General features: G+C 33.8%; 1 protein-coding gene and 1 pseudogene across 1 annotated transcript; both read left to right on the forward strand.

The window, feature by feature from the left end:
* Positions 1-5,389: 5,389 nt before the first annotated feature.
* Positions 5,390-8,421, forward strand: LOC142524576 (serine carboxypeptidase-like 27; annotated as a pseudogene).
* A 1,883-nt stretch (positions 8,422-10,304) lies between these two features.
* Positions 10,305-11,891, forward strand: LOC142525434 (tetraspanin-6-like). Its single transcript, XM_075629727.1, has 3 exons — positions 10,305-10,967; positions 11,193-11,506; positions 11,710-11,891. Exons 1-3 carry the CDS (start codon positions 10,476-10,478, stop codon positions 11,747-11,749), a joined length of 846 nt encoding a protein of 281 aa, XP_075485842.1. The 5' UTR covers positions 10,305-10,475; the 3' UTR covers positions 11,750-11,891.
* Positions 11,892-14,127: the final 2,236 nt, after the last annotated feature.

A 14,127-nucleotide genomic window follows, 5' to 3' on the forward strand; every position in this document is an offset into this window, starting at 1 on the left:
AATATCTTTATAATGATGCATCAACTTTAAACATAAACATTTTCATGACATGCATAAATAAACCTTAATCTTTTTCCTTTTTCCTCAACATGACATAAAACCTTTAACATGATCATAAACATTTTCCTTTTCCTTTTTTTTTGTTGAATTCAGATCGTTAATTGTGACTTTCCTGACATGACATGACATGACGATGGATCCATCTACATAAAACCACGGTACTGGGCGGCAGGGACATCAGCGACACTCTCACCGGTCAACTGAGCATTGGCCTAACATGATCGAATAGAAATACGATCGTCGGGGCTCCCTCTGGGGCCTTCTCCCATAAATGGGCTCCCTCTGGGGCCTTCTCTCCTCACGATATTCTCATTCTTACCTCAAACCTCATAACCTCATATTCGTAATAATGGAAACACGATCGTCGGGCTCCCACTGGGACCATAACCCTCACGACGTCGCCATCATTAACGAATTAGTCACAATCACTTCACTTTCTTCAACATTTATATTCTCACCACTTTATAAAAATCATGCATAACATAACATTTTATTTTTGAAACCAAGCATGCAACATGTCTTTTAAATGTCTTCCTTACCTCATAGAAATCAAATAGACATTTTTTTTAAAATCATAATTTAATCATAAGCATTTCATAAACATTTAAAAATAATCATAATATCATAAAAACAGCATTTAGGGCACTGCACGACGTTTACTAATTTTCCGGTGTAAAAAGACCGTTTTACCCCTGGACTAAACATTTTACCTTTTCGACTTTTTTTCTTGATTTCATGACTCTAGCATGTCCCAAATAATTATTTAAGCTTACGTGAATTTTTACATAATTTTATTTGGCTTAAATGTTAGACCTTTTCAATTATCTTTTCTTAATTGTTTTAACGGTGTTTTAATCCCGAAAAATACCAAACTTTAATATAAAATTCCTAAATTCTAAATTTAGTCTTTTTATATTACTTTAGCCCTTATGGACCACGACTCGACCCCCCCGTGAGCTGTTTTCAAATTTTTCTTCTTTTTAAAACCCTATTTGACACATAAATTTCGACCCCGAGCCATCTCTTAATTTTCGTGAGTTACCCCCGAACCATGTCGAGCCAAAAGGTGCCCAACATGTTAATTTAGCCTACTGGACTCTAAGTTTACCAAGAATTCACTCCAAAACCCGAAAACAAGCCGCCCCAATTGACACCCAATCTGGCCGAGAGTTGCACCTAGACTAGGACTCTTGTTTTGCTTCTAGGACTCTTCCCCACGCACCCAACCGCTGAACCCACCTGTTGTACACCCTCTAAGGACCCTAAGGACTCCCTAGAACCCAACCCTCAAACCCAGGCTACGCCCCAAAGCCCCTTGCGCGACGCTGAACCCTGCGCGCCTCACATGCAACTTCTCGGGTAGGGACCTAGCATGGCTAGGACTCTTTTCCAGCCCTTACCGTGAGTCCTAGCTTGGCTAGGACTCTCCCCCTGACCCGTGACAGACTCTAGCCGAGCCCTGGCTCAAGCCAAGACCAAGCCAACCCCTTGAACAAGCAACCCGATCACCCCAACCCTTGACAGCAAGTTTTCGCCTGTTCTTCTTTCTTGTTGCTTAGCCGTGTGTTCGATGGTGTGTGTGGCCTTAATTCACATATTAACTTAGCTTGATCGTCCCTTAATGTCATGGCAGCCCCTTAAGTGAGAAAAACGTGAGTCATGGCATAAAACAAGTGGCATAGAAATCACAACTCCAATGAATGTACAAGATGGGTTTTGAAAATCTGAATATATACATATATGAACTTCAAGCTTTTCATGCACACATAATTTAAACAATATTATGATATAATGGATGAGAAAAGGGAGATTAAGGTGTGCCTTTGCGTAGTATACGCTCGAATAATCGTTGACGACGAAGAACGGAGGGACGACTACGGTTTGCTCTTGATAGACCTTCGAAAATCCCTTCCTAATTGCAAGTGTGTGCTGCCGTGTGTGTGTGGGTGTGGGGAGGGAAGAGTTTTCAGAATTTGAAAGTGAGTGGCCGATTTTTCCTTGGTGCAAAGTGTAGGGTTTTGATAAATTTACCCCTTTAAATATTAATTAATCAACCTCAAGGCTTTTAGGCCTATTAAGCCTCTAAATTAAGCCCATTAAAATAGTTAGGATTTAAATAAAATATCAACAAGCTTTTTGTTTAATTAAATATGTGAACTTATTAGCCGGGTTGCCACAAAGCTCGTATTTTAGTTGAAAAACCAACACCGATAAAATTTACGCCCCGGCGTATAAAATCACCTCAAAACCCTTAATTTCACAAAATACTAAAAAGCATCGACCATCTTTTAAATAATTAAAAATAATTATTTAATAAAAATATTTTCTATTCTTCAGCCCTTAGTCCTCGTTCCTCGATCGTCACTTGAATATTCCTTAAAAATACAATTTTTATGCAATCATGTAGAAAAATATATTTTAAATATGCAAGTATGCAAAACATAATTAATTCATGCAATTAAAACATTTAATTAAAATACAAAAGAATTTAATAATTGCATGTACGTGGTTTGCGTGGACTTTAAAATTTTCGGGACGTTACAGAAGCAATGGCCTTCAAAGAGGCTCTCAGTTGGGTGGATGGCATGGGCCTACAAGAGGTAACATTTGAATCAGACTCTAAAGCTGTAATCGATGCATTTAATTCACGAAGAGAGGATGATTCAGAATTTGGTATACTAATTTCTGCGTGCCGAGCAATCCTTCGCCAACGACCATCATACAAGGTCTGCTTTACACGACGACAAGCAAATAAGGTTGCTCATAATCTTGCAAGGGCATCTTGTTTTCATGCTCGTCCCATGATCTGGATTCTACCACCAGATTCTATTATTGATGTTTTGCATGAAGATTGTAATAACTCTTATTCGTGATAAATTAATTAATTTTGTCAAAAAAAAATGTTGAAGTTTGCAGATTTAACGAATGAAAATTAAGAAAAACTTGAAATGATAACACTTGATTTGAACCCAGACTCAAAGCACATGAAGGGCATTGCCTGAAAAATCCAAGTAGCATGGTTCGCGCTAGGGAGGCCAATTTCGGCATAGGGTTTAACCCATCGAGTCGACGAGTGATATGAAGTGTATTTCACATGTTGCCCACTCACAACGGATTTGCTGAGGTCAAGTCAATCGCTTTTATTTTTAACAAACATTGCTTTTATTTCTTGGTTTTTTTATTACCTCGTTTTTTATCCTCTCTATTTTTAGTTTTAAAATAGGCTCAAACAATAACACAACCAGATGAGGATCTTGGCCCTGTTGGAATTCTTATTGTAGAAATTCGCTCCCTTCTGGAGCTTCCATCCTTTCGCAGTATACATCATATGCGAAGATCGGCTAATACAATGGCTCGTTGTCTTCCCAATCATGTCATTAGTTCGGAGTCTAGCTTCGAGTGGTTTAACTCTCATTTTCCAACTATTATTATAATTCGAGACTCTATTCATCGGTAGTAATCGAATGTTTGATTGTTAAAAAAAAAACAAATAATTGTTGTCGTTAAAGTTTCAATATTTATTGAATTAATTAAATTAAAAAAATTTGGTGTGGTTCCAAATTTAGATTAAAAAAGACCCAAGAAAACTAATCAAATCGATTCTATAAATATTTTGGAGCAACAGGTTTTGAAAAAACCATATCTGATAGCCGCGTTTTCTTGACATGACCTATGTAGCTCGTTCTACCAGTTTTCCCTCCTCAACCTATCCAGGCTTCCGGTATAACGAACGACGGATACAACATCGGATCTCTCTCGAAATCACTTCTCCGCAAAGTGACTGCTAAGTTGACAAAGTTTAAAAAAAATGTATAATTAATTATTACTTGTATATAAATAATTGCTCACGAAATTTGATGCATGCTGCAGAGCAAGAAAACTTAACCAAGCATATACAGGCTTCGACTTTCTTGTATGGAATCTGGCCCAATTTTAATGTTCCCATGTGTTTGGATTTGAAAGATTTGTTTGACATAAAAGTAATAAATAGATGAAGATTATGTGAATCAAACGTAAATATTGTGTGTAGTATTGTAACATCTTAACTCAACATGCGGTGAAATAATATAATTTATCACACGATTAAACTTTGATTAATAAAATATGACATAATTAATCATGCACAAGCGTGTAATGCACAAATGTACACACATTTGTGCGTTGCTTCGGGACAAAAGATTCGCTAAAAAATCTTGTCAGTTTACAAAATCAGTACTGATAAATAAAGAAAAACTACGAAGTGAGGCGATAAAGTGCATCTAAAATACTTATCAAACCAAATAACCAAAACCATAGATGCAAAGTTTGTGAAGCCGAAATTATGTATGATGAACAACACATTAATCAACATTGGGATTATGTGTTGTATCTGCGTGTCTTCAAGACTCCACTATCAAACCAAATAACCAAAACTATGGATGTAAAGTTTGTGAAGCCGAAATTATGTTTGATGAACAACACATTAATCAACATTGGGACTATGTGTTGTATCTGCGTGTCGTCAACACTCCACAGCTACACAACAATACGCATTAGCTTGATCTATTCGAAATAAATCATCAACTCCCGTGTTTGCTCTCTTGGGTCCGTCTATATTCATCTTTTAGTCTCGACATCTATTTTTGATTATTTATAATTTTATTTTGTCCTAAAGTTTATTCCTGGAATATAATTCTATAAGATATGGAAACAAAAAGTTTCATCAGGGAAAAAACTATTTTAAATAAATATATTATATTTAGAGTTTATCAAATATCTCAATAATCTAGAAAGACAAAAACTCTATGTACAATATAATAAAAGCTAGGAAAATATAATTAAAGAATAATTATATTCTTTTCAGAATTAATGTGTCTAAGTTACAAAGAATAATATTATAACTCGGAATACATTTATTTATCAAGGGACAAAAATAGTTAATCGTTATAGTCATGAGTTTTTTTATCCATTCCAACGGTTCCATAAGTTCAAAAATAAAAACCAAACTGGCATGTGAAGTAGTTTTTCTATTACTATCTACTGGCTACCTTTACATATATGTGTAATTAAAATTTAATTAGTATTTTTATTATATTCGTTTGGGTGATTAAATATATTTATTAATTTTTACAGATTATAGAATCCCGATGTTTGGTCCGCCAAAATCATCATTAATTACTACTCACGTGCATCGAATTAATGAGGCAATGGTCTTCTTCCCATCTTCGATTCAAATGTTTCTCGCACCTCACATGATGTGTTTCTTAAATTAAGATCCACAAGAACCGGAGACCATGTCCTATAAAATTTGTGAGGCTAAGTAATTAATCTAAAATTAATCGAGTCGAGCTCGAACTTGTTAGAATCATGAGAGCCGATGCTTACTACATCATACGTGTTCGCGGGCTTTATGTCCTATACTGGCTACTATTTCTACATTCTGTAGCTACTTCGATTAGTTTCCCATACCATAAACAACAAGAGAGGGATAGGATCCTCAGGCTTCCCGGTCAACCCCGAAATGTCGATTTCAGACAATATTCGGGATATGTCACAGTGGATAGGACAGCGAAACGGGCTTTGTTTTACTGGTTGATCGAGTCGAGCATGGAGCCGGATTCAAAGCCTCTTGTTCTGTGGCTTAACGGTGGTCCGGGATGCTCGTCCATCGCGTATGGGGCATCAGAGGAGATCGGGCCTTTTCGAGTGAGGCGCGATGGGCGGTCACTCTACTTGAGCCAACATGCATGGAACAAAGGTGGATGTTACTATAAGATCTTTTATTGTTTGAAAAGTTGAAACAAATTTTATAACACGACTCAATTTGGATCATGCAGAAGCCAACTTACTATTTCTAGATTCACCGGCGGGGGTTGGATTCTCCTATGCAAACGCTTCATCTGATCAAACAATTGGCGACCAGTAGAACAGGTAATTAATTATTATTTTTTACATATTTTAATCATTTATAAATAATTTAATAATATTTTAGATGCACTCAAAAACCTAAATATCCGCATTTAAAAAAAAAATCATTTTGGGTTACAATTATAATTCCAATCTTTTCAGTAAAAGATGCCTATAAATTCCTTACAAGATGGTTTGGAAGGTTTCCACAGTTCAAGCGTAGACCATTTTACATAGCTGGTGAAAGTTACGCAGGTACGGGTATTTAGACAAAGTAAATCAAACTTTAAATTTTGAAAACCACCCCTCATTTTCCACATAATCAAACGATTGCCCCTCATCCTTTCTTTTTTTAGGCCATTACATACCTCAACTTTCTAAAGTCATTGTTGAGAGCAACAAGGGAGTCAAGAATCCCATCATCAACTTTCAAGGTTTCTTGGTTAGTACTAGTATATCAATCGAGTTTTCACAAATAATAGACGATTCTTTCGTTCAGTCAATCGTAAGTAATCAAAAAACGAACATCTCCCTCGGGGAGATTTGATCAAAAAATAAGTATTTTTGGCTAATGATATATACAAAATCGCATATTAATCCCAAATCATATCATAGTTATTTGCTAATTTTTTTCCTAATTTATGGTCACTCTAAATATGGATGCACATGCATGTTAGCTTGGAAATCCACTTATTGATGACTTCCACGACAACATTGGGGCATTTGAATTTTGGTGGAATCATGGGTTGATAGGAGACTCAACATATGAAGCATTGAACAAGTCTTGCCCAAACGACTCGTTTCTATTTCCAAAAGACGAATGCTCTCAAGCTCTATCTGCTGCATTTTTAGAGTTTGGACTTATCAATCCTTACGCGATCAACCAAAAACCATGTCCCGAGCTTGGGACCCTTCCCAAGAACTTGAAATTCCCCCGGGTAAGATTGATAAATCATACATGAATACTCGTAATCATGTATATATATACACATAGGTGGGATCTTACCCGGCCGCATCAATCGGTTTCGAGCTGAATTCCGGGTTGGGATTTTGGTAAATATTGAAAATCAGATGGATCCCATATTTCTTATACATTAACCAGTTTGTTTATTTATTTATTTTAGCCTTGGATATATAGAGGAAACGATCAATGCATTGTCAAATATACAAAAATGTATATGAATCGTCCGGAGGTGCAAAAGGCTCTTCATGCCAATATTCTTGAAATCTCTCATCCTTGGGTGACTTGCAGGTATCCAGATTTGTTTAGTAAATATTAATGAAGGAAATATGTATAGTGTTCTTCTTCATATTTGCAGTGATATTATAAGAGAGAGCTGGGCAGATTCACCCAAATCCATGCTACCAATTTTGAAAGAACTAATAGCTGCTGGACTCAGGATATGGGTGTTTAGGTAATCGCATTCGAGTATAATTTTCTTGATTTACTAATTCGAAAAATATAATGTCTATACATCTATATATATATATATATATATAGTAGTGTAAACTAGTTGTAGAAAATGAGTATTATTTCCAATTTGTAAATTTGGCAGCGGGGACAACGACGCCGTCCTGCCGCTAACTGGAACCCGTTATTCCCTCAAAGCTCTAAACCTAAAGACAAATATCAGCTGGTATGCTTGGTACGACAACCAAAAGGTCGGTAGTTTTTTGCATTCACCTCCTCGATATTTTATGTATTTTATTTATACTAACATACTTTAGTCAAATATTGTACTAGAATTTAATAATCTAACTCTAGATAAAAAAAAATGATTATGTGATCTATTTTGCTGATTTCGCACGTTTATAGAATTTTCAGTCACTAATTTTTTTTGAGTATGTCTCTTGTGAGACGGTCTCACGAATCTTTATCTGTGAGACGGGTCAATCCTACCGATATTCACAATAAAAAGTAATACTTTTAGCATAAAAAGTAGTACTTTTTCATGGATGACTCAAATAAGAGACATGTCTCACAAAATACAACTCATGAGACCGTCTCACGTAAGTTTTTGTTAATTTTTTTCATCTTCTCATTCATGGCCGCATCATAGATGACGTCGTAATAGATCGATGTATACAAATTATTTTAAATATTATTTATTAAATATATGATTATGCACATTTTTTAGTTCGTTCCAATTATGTTATTAGATTAGATTAAAATTAAATGCATTTTTTTTTTAATTTATTCAAAAAAATATAGGTGGGTGGATGGAGCGAAGTGTATGAAGGATTGACGTATGTGACGGTGCGAGGGGCAGGCCACGAAGTTCCATTAACAAGTCCTAAGCTCGCTTTGGCTTTATTTAGGAATTTCTTGACCAATCAGATCATGCCATCATTTCCAAATTAAGTTCAGTTTTTAATATAAATTTCTGTTACTATCGATCAATTGTGGAAACATTACAATAACTTTTCTTCTAACTAAGAATTAAGTTTAGCATGTATGAATTCATGTTGGTGTATTTTGTGTGTCAAATAATTTTTAAATTTGTTTCATATATACATGATATATATTTGACGTCGTACTACGAATCTACAGACGTTACTTTACATTAGGTAAATCAACACAATAATTTGTAAACAACGTTAGTCAAGTAAACAATACAGACAAGCTTTGTATGAGAATTTCTTTCGGAAAGGTGTTGATAAGGGTAACTTGACTATCGGAATAAGTGAATAACTACTAATTAAATATCTCAATTTGTCAAATACAGCATACTTTTATAATATAGTTCAGTTAAAAAAAGCTATAATATAATACAATGAACGAGTGAATATTTAAAATTAAATAATATTATCTTTATAAGATAAGAATAAAGGCAATTAATGGAGAGCACTTGATTAAAAAAAAAAAAAAAAAAAGTGGGTGTCAAATTGATGGTTCCCAAAATAAGCAAAATTGGGGTTTAGATAAGGGGCAAAATGATATTTTATTATTGATAAATTACTTTCATACATTAGAGCTAGGGTTGAGAACATGCTTAGAAAAGAAGCAAAATTGGGGTCCATTTTTTTTTTTTTGGACACAAATTGCCCTCTGTTCTTTGCTTGCCTTGCTACATTAACTGAGAATTTGATACGTTTATTCAACTAGCTAGCAACAAGAAGTATGTCGTCTCCAATCAAGTGGTACTCAAAATTCTTTCGACGGTATAATTGGAGCTAAGGAGCGAGTCTTGATCGATCACATAATCAAAACTAACGAATTTTTCTCTTCTTTTTACCAAATATTTATAAAAAAAATTAACATGTCGGACTAATATTATATCTTTTTGTGATGAAAAAATTAAAATGGTTGAAAATTTTATAGTTGTAAAATTCCCAAGAAACTTTCCTTAGTCTCCAATTAAGGGCACTTTTGTTATTATAATAAAATGGGTGGATATCGATGATCATCTATAGTGATGTTTTAGTGTACCTTATTCATATCAAAAGCAATCCACAAACCACAAAAAGCATAAAGTAATAAGCTTAAATTACATTATTTCAAGAACCCATGCAGAAAAATGATAAAGCAAAAAAAATTTAAAAACACCATTCTCACTCACACCAATGCTATAAAAAGTAAATCAAAAAAGCTTGGTGACCATTTAGTATTTCATTTGAATGTGTTCCTTGTTTGTATTAGAAAAAATATAATTATTATACATATGAAAAATTGCATTTCTGGCTATGTATGTGTACTCATTTGCAATTTTAGTCATCTATTTTAGCAAATTTTAGTGACGTTACTCCTATAAGTTGCAATTTTTGACACATTTAGTCATTTTTCATTGTGAATGCTCATGTAGCAGAGCAAATGTGTTCTCATTTACACGTATGTCATGTCAGAAAAATGATTAAAATTCTGGAAAAAAAATAACGGAGTAAAAAAAATTTGTCGACACAAAATACCACAATCCAAAAGAGTAAAAATATGAGTAGGTCTCTTGTGAGACGGTCTGACGAATTTTTATCTGTGAGACGGATCAATCCTACCGATATTCACAATAAAAAGTAATACTCTTAGCATAAAAAATAATATTTTTAATGGATGACCCAAATAAGATATCTGTCCCACAAAATACGACCCGTGCAACGTCTCACACAAGTTTTTGCCTAAAAATATAGACAAATTCCTCTTTTACTTAATATTATAATTGAAATATATATTATAAATTTTTCAATACATCTATTCACAAGATTTTTTTAATTTGGTTATTTTACGTGAATAAAAAATGTTTTATTTTTTTATATAAAAAAAAGCAGTGAGGATAATTTTTGTTGATTGATCGATTTAAAAAGGAGAAGCCGTGGTATGCAAATATGATTTTATGAACTCTATATATACAAAAGATTCTAACGTATAGGTAAAATATCGAAATTCTTTAATTTGCAAAAATATCAGCTCTACCCTTCGACTGCGATAAAGCCATGATCATTAAAGATAAAGCTAGCAAAGCAAACAAATCATACAAGAACCTAGAACACCAAAACCACCCACTGAAATCCAGACAAATTAAACAAATACACAAGCCATGTACAGATTCAGCAACACAGTGATAGGATTTCTCAACCTCTTCACCCTCTTAGCCTCGATACCGATAATCGGGGCCGGGTTATGGATGGCAAGAAGCAGCACAACTTGTGAAAACTTCCTCCAAACGCCCCTTTTGGTGGTGGGATTCATAGTCCTGATAATATCATTAGCAGGATTCATAGGTGCATGCTTCCATGTTGCTTGGGCACTTTGGGTTTATTTAGTTATCATGCTGCTGATCATAGCAACTCTGATGGGATTAACAATCTTTGGATTCGTCGTTACAAGCCCCGGAGGCGGGATTGAAGTGCCTGGAAGGATATATAAGGAGTATCATCTGGATAAGTATTCGGGATGGTTAAGGAAAAGGATTGAGGATCCCAAGTATTGGATGACTGTTAGGAGCTGTATTTTGGGGTCCAAAACTTGTGGCCAGGTTGTTTCGTGGACTCCTTATGATTATTTGACTAAAGATATGTCTCCAGTTCAGGTAATAATTTTTTTTTTTTTTTGGTTAAAGATTTCCTGATCTGCGACTGCTTGGAAGCTAAATTTATTATTCCAACACAAAGCTATATTTTTAACTTTCCCCATAAACCATGTTTATAATTTGTATTCCTGATGGATGAACATGAACTGTTTCCAATAAAACCAAGGAATTTTATTGATTTATAGTCTTAGCTTATGAACACAATCAATAAAAATATGGATGCAGTCTGGTTGTTGCAAACCCCCGACATCATGCGACTACACAACCACAACAACAGCGCAGGACGCAGACTGCTACCGATGGAACAACGCCCCGAACGTGCTGTGCTACGAGTGTGACTCATGCAAGGCCAGTGTGCTCGAAAATGTTCGTAGGGATTGGCACAAACTCGCGGTGTTGAGCATCGTGATGCTTGTTTTCCTCATCGGTATCTACTCCATCGGATGCTGTGCCTTTCAGAACGCCAAGAGGGCGGAGACCGACTACCCTTACGGCCATAATCGCATGTCCAAAGTGCGACCTAGATGGGATTTCCATTGGTAAGTCTTGCACGTGGAAACATTTTTTACAATGATACTTTTAAAACTTAGCATGCCAGCCAATTAGTGTCCCCATTGCTACCTCCTTTTATACTTCTCCCGGAATATATATGAATCCCCACAAAAAATTTACTCGAAATAAATCCCATCAATTCGATTTTTTTATTTTTATAAAAAAAGTGACATGTGGTTGCATTTTGTAGGTGGAGATGGTTGGATGACAGAAGGAACCAACTTTATTAATTAGCCAACTAAATTGTAATCTTTTTCTTGCTTTATTTTCTAGTATGCATCCTCACCGCTGTATTAGAAAAACAAAGGCCAAATATTTCTATCTGTTGTCATAATCTTTGCTAGCTTTTATATGATAGATTGATAGATATCCTCCTACTTTTTTTTCTAACTGTCGTAATATTTTATTTTATTTTATTTTGAATGGAAAAATTAACCAGTTCACTAACATTCGAATAATAATTTATAATTGTACAAATAATCAGCATCGAGCTAACTAATATCTGAATTTAAACAGAGTACTATATGTGGTTTTCTTTCACTTTTTAGTGGTGATTCAGGCCGCTGAAAATGAAAATTAAATGATTTAATGACTATATTCAACACCACGAATCCGGAATCACTTCTTGTATTAATTTCATTCTTCAAATCGTTGTACAATAATAATAATAATAAACCAAACACTCATGCTATCGATCTTCCCTCGTATATATCATACCAAACGGTTTGAGAAAACCAGAAAAATACTGATCACATTCTTCGCACGACCAGTTTTCTTCACAAGATCTTCCGGTTCACTCGGCGGACACGCGAAATTCCCATCACAGTCCTCGATCCCTCTGTCCGCAGCTGCCGCGAAATCGGCCAGCTTCCGATAGTCTCCAGACTGGAAAGCTGCCGCCAGCTCTTCAGAGCGTCCATATATGGACAGTCTGTACTGAAATCCCACTAGTATTGTATCTCCTTCTCATTTCTGCGTTTCACTCCGTTCTTTCCTTTTTGATTCTTTGTTCTTTATATAAAATTAGATTGTACATTAGGACTTTAACCAAAAAAGTTGGATTTATTCTAAGAATCGAGTTGTTTTTCACGTGATATGATTATTATAAGATTAGAAGAAATCTGTGAGTTTGAGTGTTGTGAGCCTATATATTGATTTGGTTTTGTAATGATTTCATTTAATTATAATAATTTTCCAAATATATACTTTGACATATTCATTAAATTTGAAAGGAATTATACTTTTATTGATATTGAATATATTTACAACTCAAAAGATAAATGAATGGCTATTCAAATCTGTCTATTCAACGTCAACAATATATATATATATATATATATATATATATATATATAGTATAATTAAAGTGTAAAACACTGTATGAGGATAATAAATTATGTATGATATTTGCTGAGTGATTAATCAAAACACATAGATAATATAATTATTTTATCTATAATTTTTTTGTAAAACTCGAGTCAAAAGATGATGAAAAATATAATCGATTAATGTCTCATCATTCACATCAAACGATATCTATAGGTTATAAATATTATATAAAAACAAAAACATTTAATATTAATCACATATACCACTATGATTATAATTGTACAATATGTAAAATAAGTAAATAATTACTAAATGATTACATCGACCAATTGACATAAAAGATAAAAATTTGTGTGAGACGGTATCACGGGTCGTATTTTATGAGACGTGACTTTTATTTGGGTCATACATGAAAAAATATTATTTTTTATGCTAAGAGTATTACTTTTTATTGTGAATATTCGTAGAGTTGAGCCGTCTCACAAGAGATCTACTCATACATAAATTAATCGTAAGAGCTCGCGCCCGATGTCAAAATATGTAGTTCTTATTATAAGATTAATTAAACACAATAGCAGATAAATAGGTTGATCATAACAATTATTCATGAATTATTATATAAATTTATGTCTTCAACATATATTTAAATAGTCTAGCCCCCAAATTTTGCCATTATTTTGTGAAATAGCATGTTTTTTGTGAGATAATCTTATATATCTTTATTCGTAAAACGTGTCAATTTTATTCATATTTACAATAAAAAATAATATTTTTGACATTAAAAATAATATTTTTTCATGAGTAACCCAAATAGAATATATGTATCACATAATTGACTTATGAAAACGTCTCAAAAGAGATTTATCTATGTGAAATTATATTTTAATATGTCACAATCCTTTGAATTGAGGGTTCTAACATCTTAATAAATATGGTTTTAAAAAACATCTTATAAAATGTTAATATGCTACATGCATGATATTCATCACCTTATCATAGAATATCTGACTAGCAAGAAGATTTCTCATCACATTTTGAATAATTATATTTTTACGGACTTCATAGAAAAATTTGATTCGATGTTATTTATACGAGCAGTGATTCATTCATTGAAACACGTGTCATCTATTGATACACATGTCATTATTCATCTACGAAGTATATATGTCATGTATTGAGGGAAAAAGAATAACATGAAAAAAACTGAAAAAATCCATAAACCCTACTCCCAAATATTGGTGGAAAAATCCATTTTTATATAGAAATTTGGAGTAGTTGG

The sequence above is a fragment of the Primulina tabacum genome, chromosome 14 (assembly GCF_025594145.1).
Source record: "Primulina tabacum isolate GXHZ01 chromosome 14, ASM2559414v2, whole genome shotgun sequence".
NCBI classification, from domain to species: Eukaryota; Viridiplantae; Streptophyta; class Magnoliopsida; order Lamiales; family Gesneriaceae; genus Primulina; species Primulina tabacum.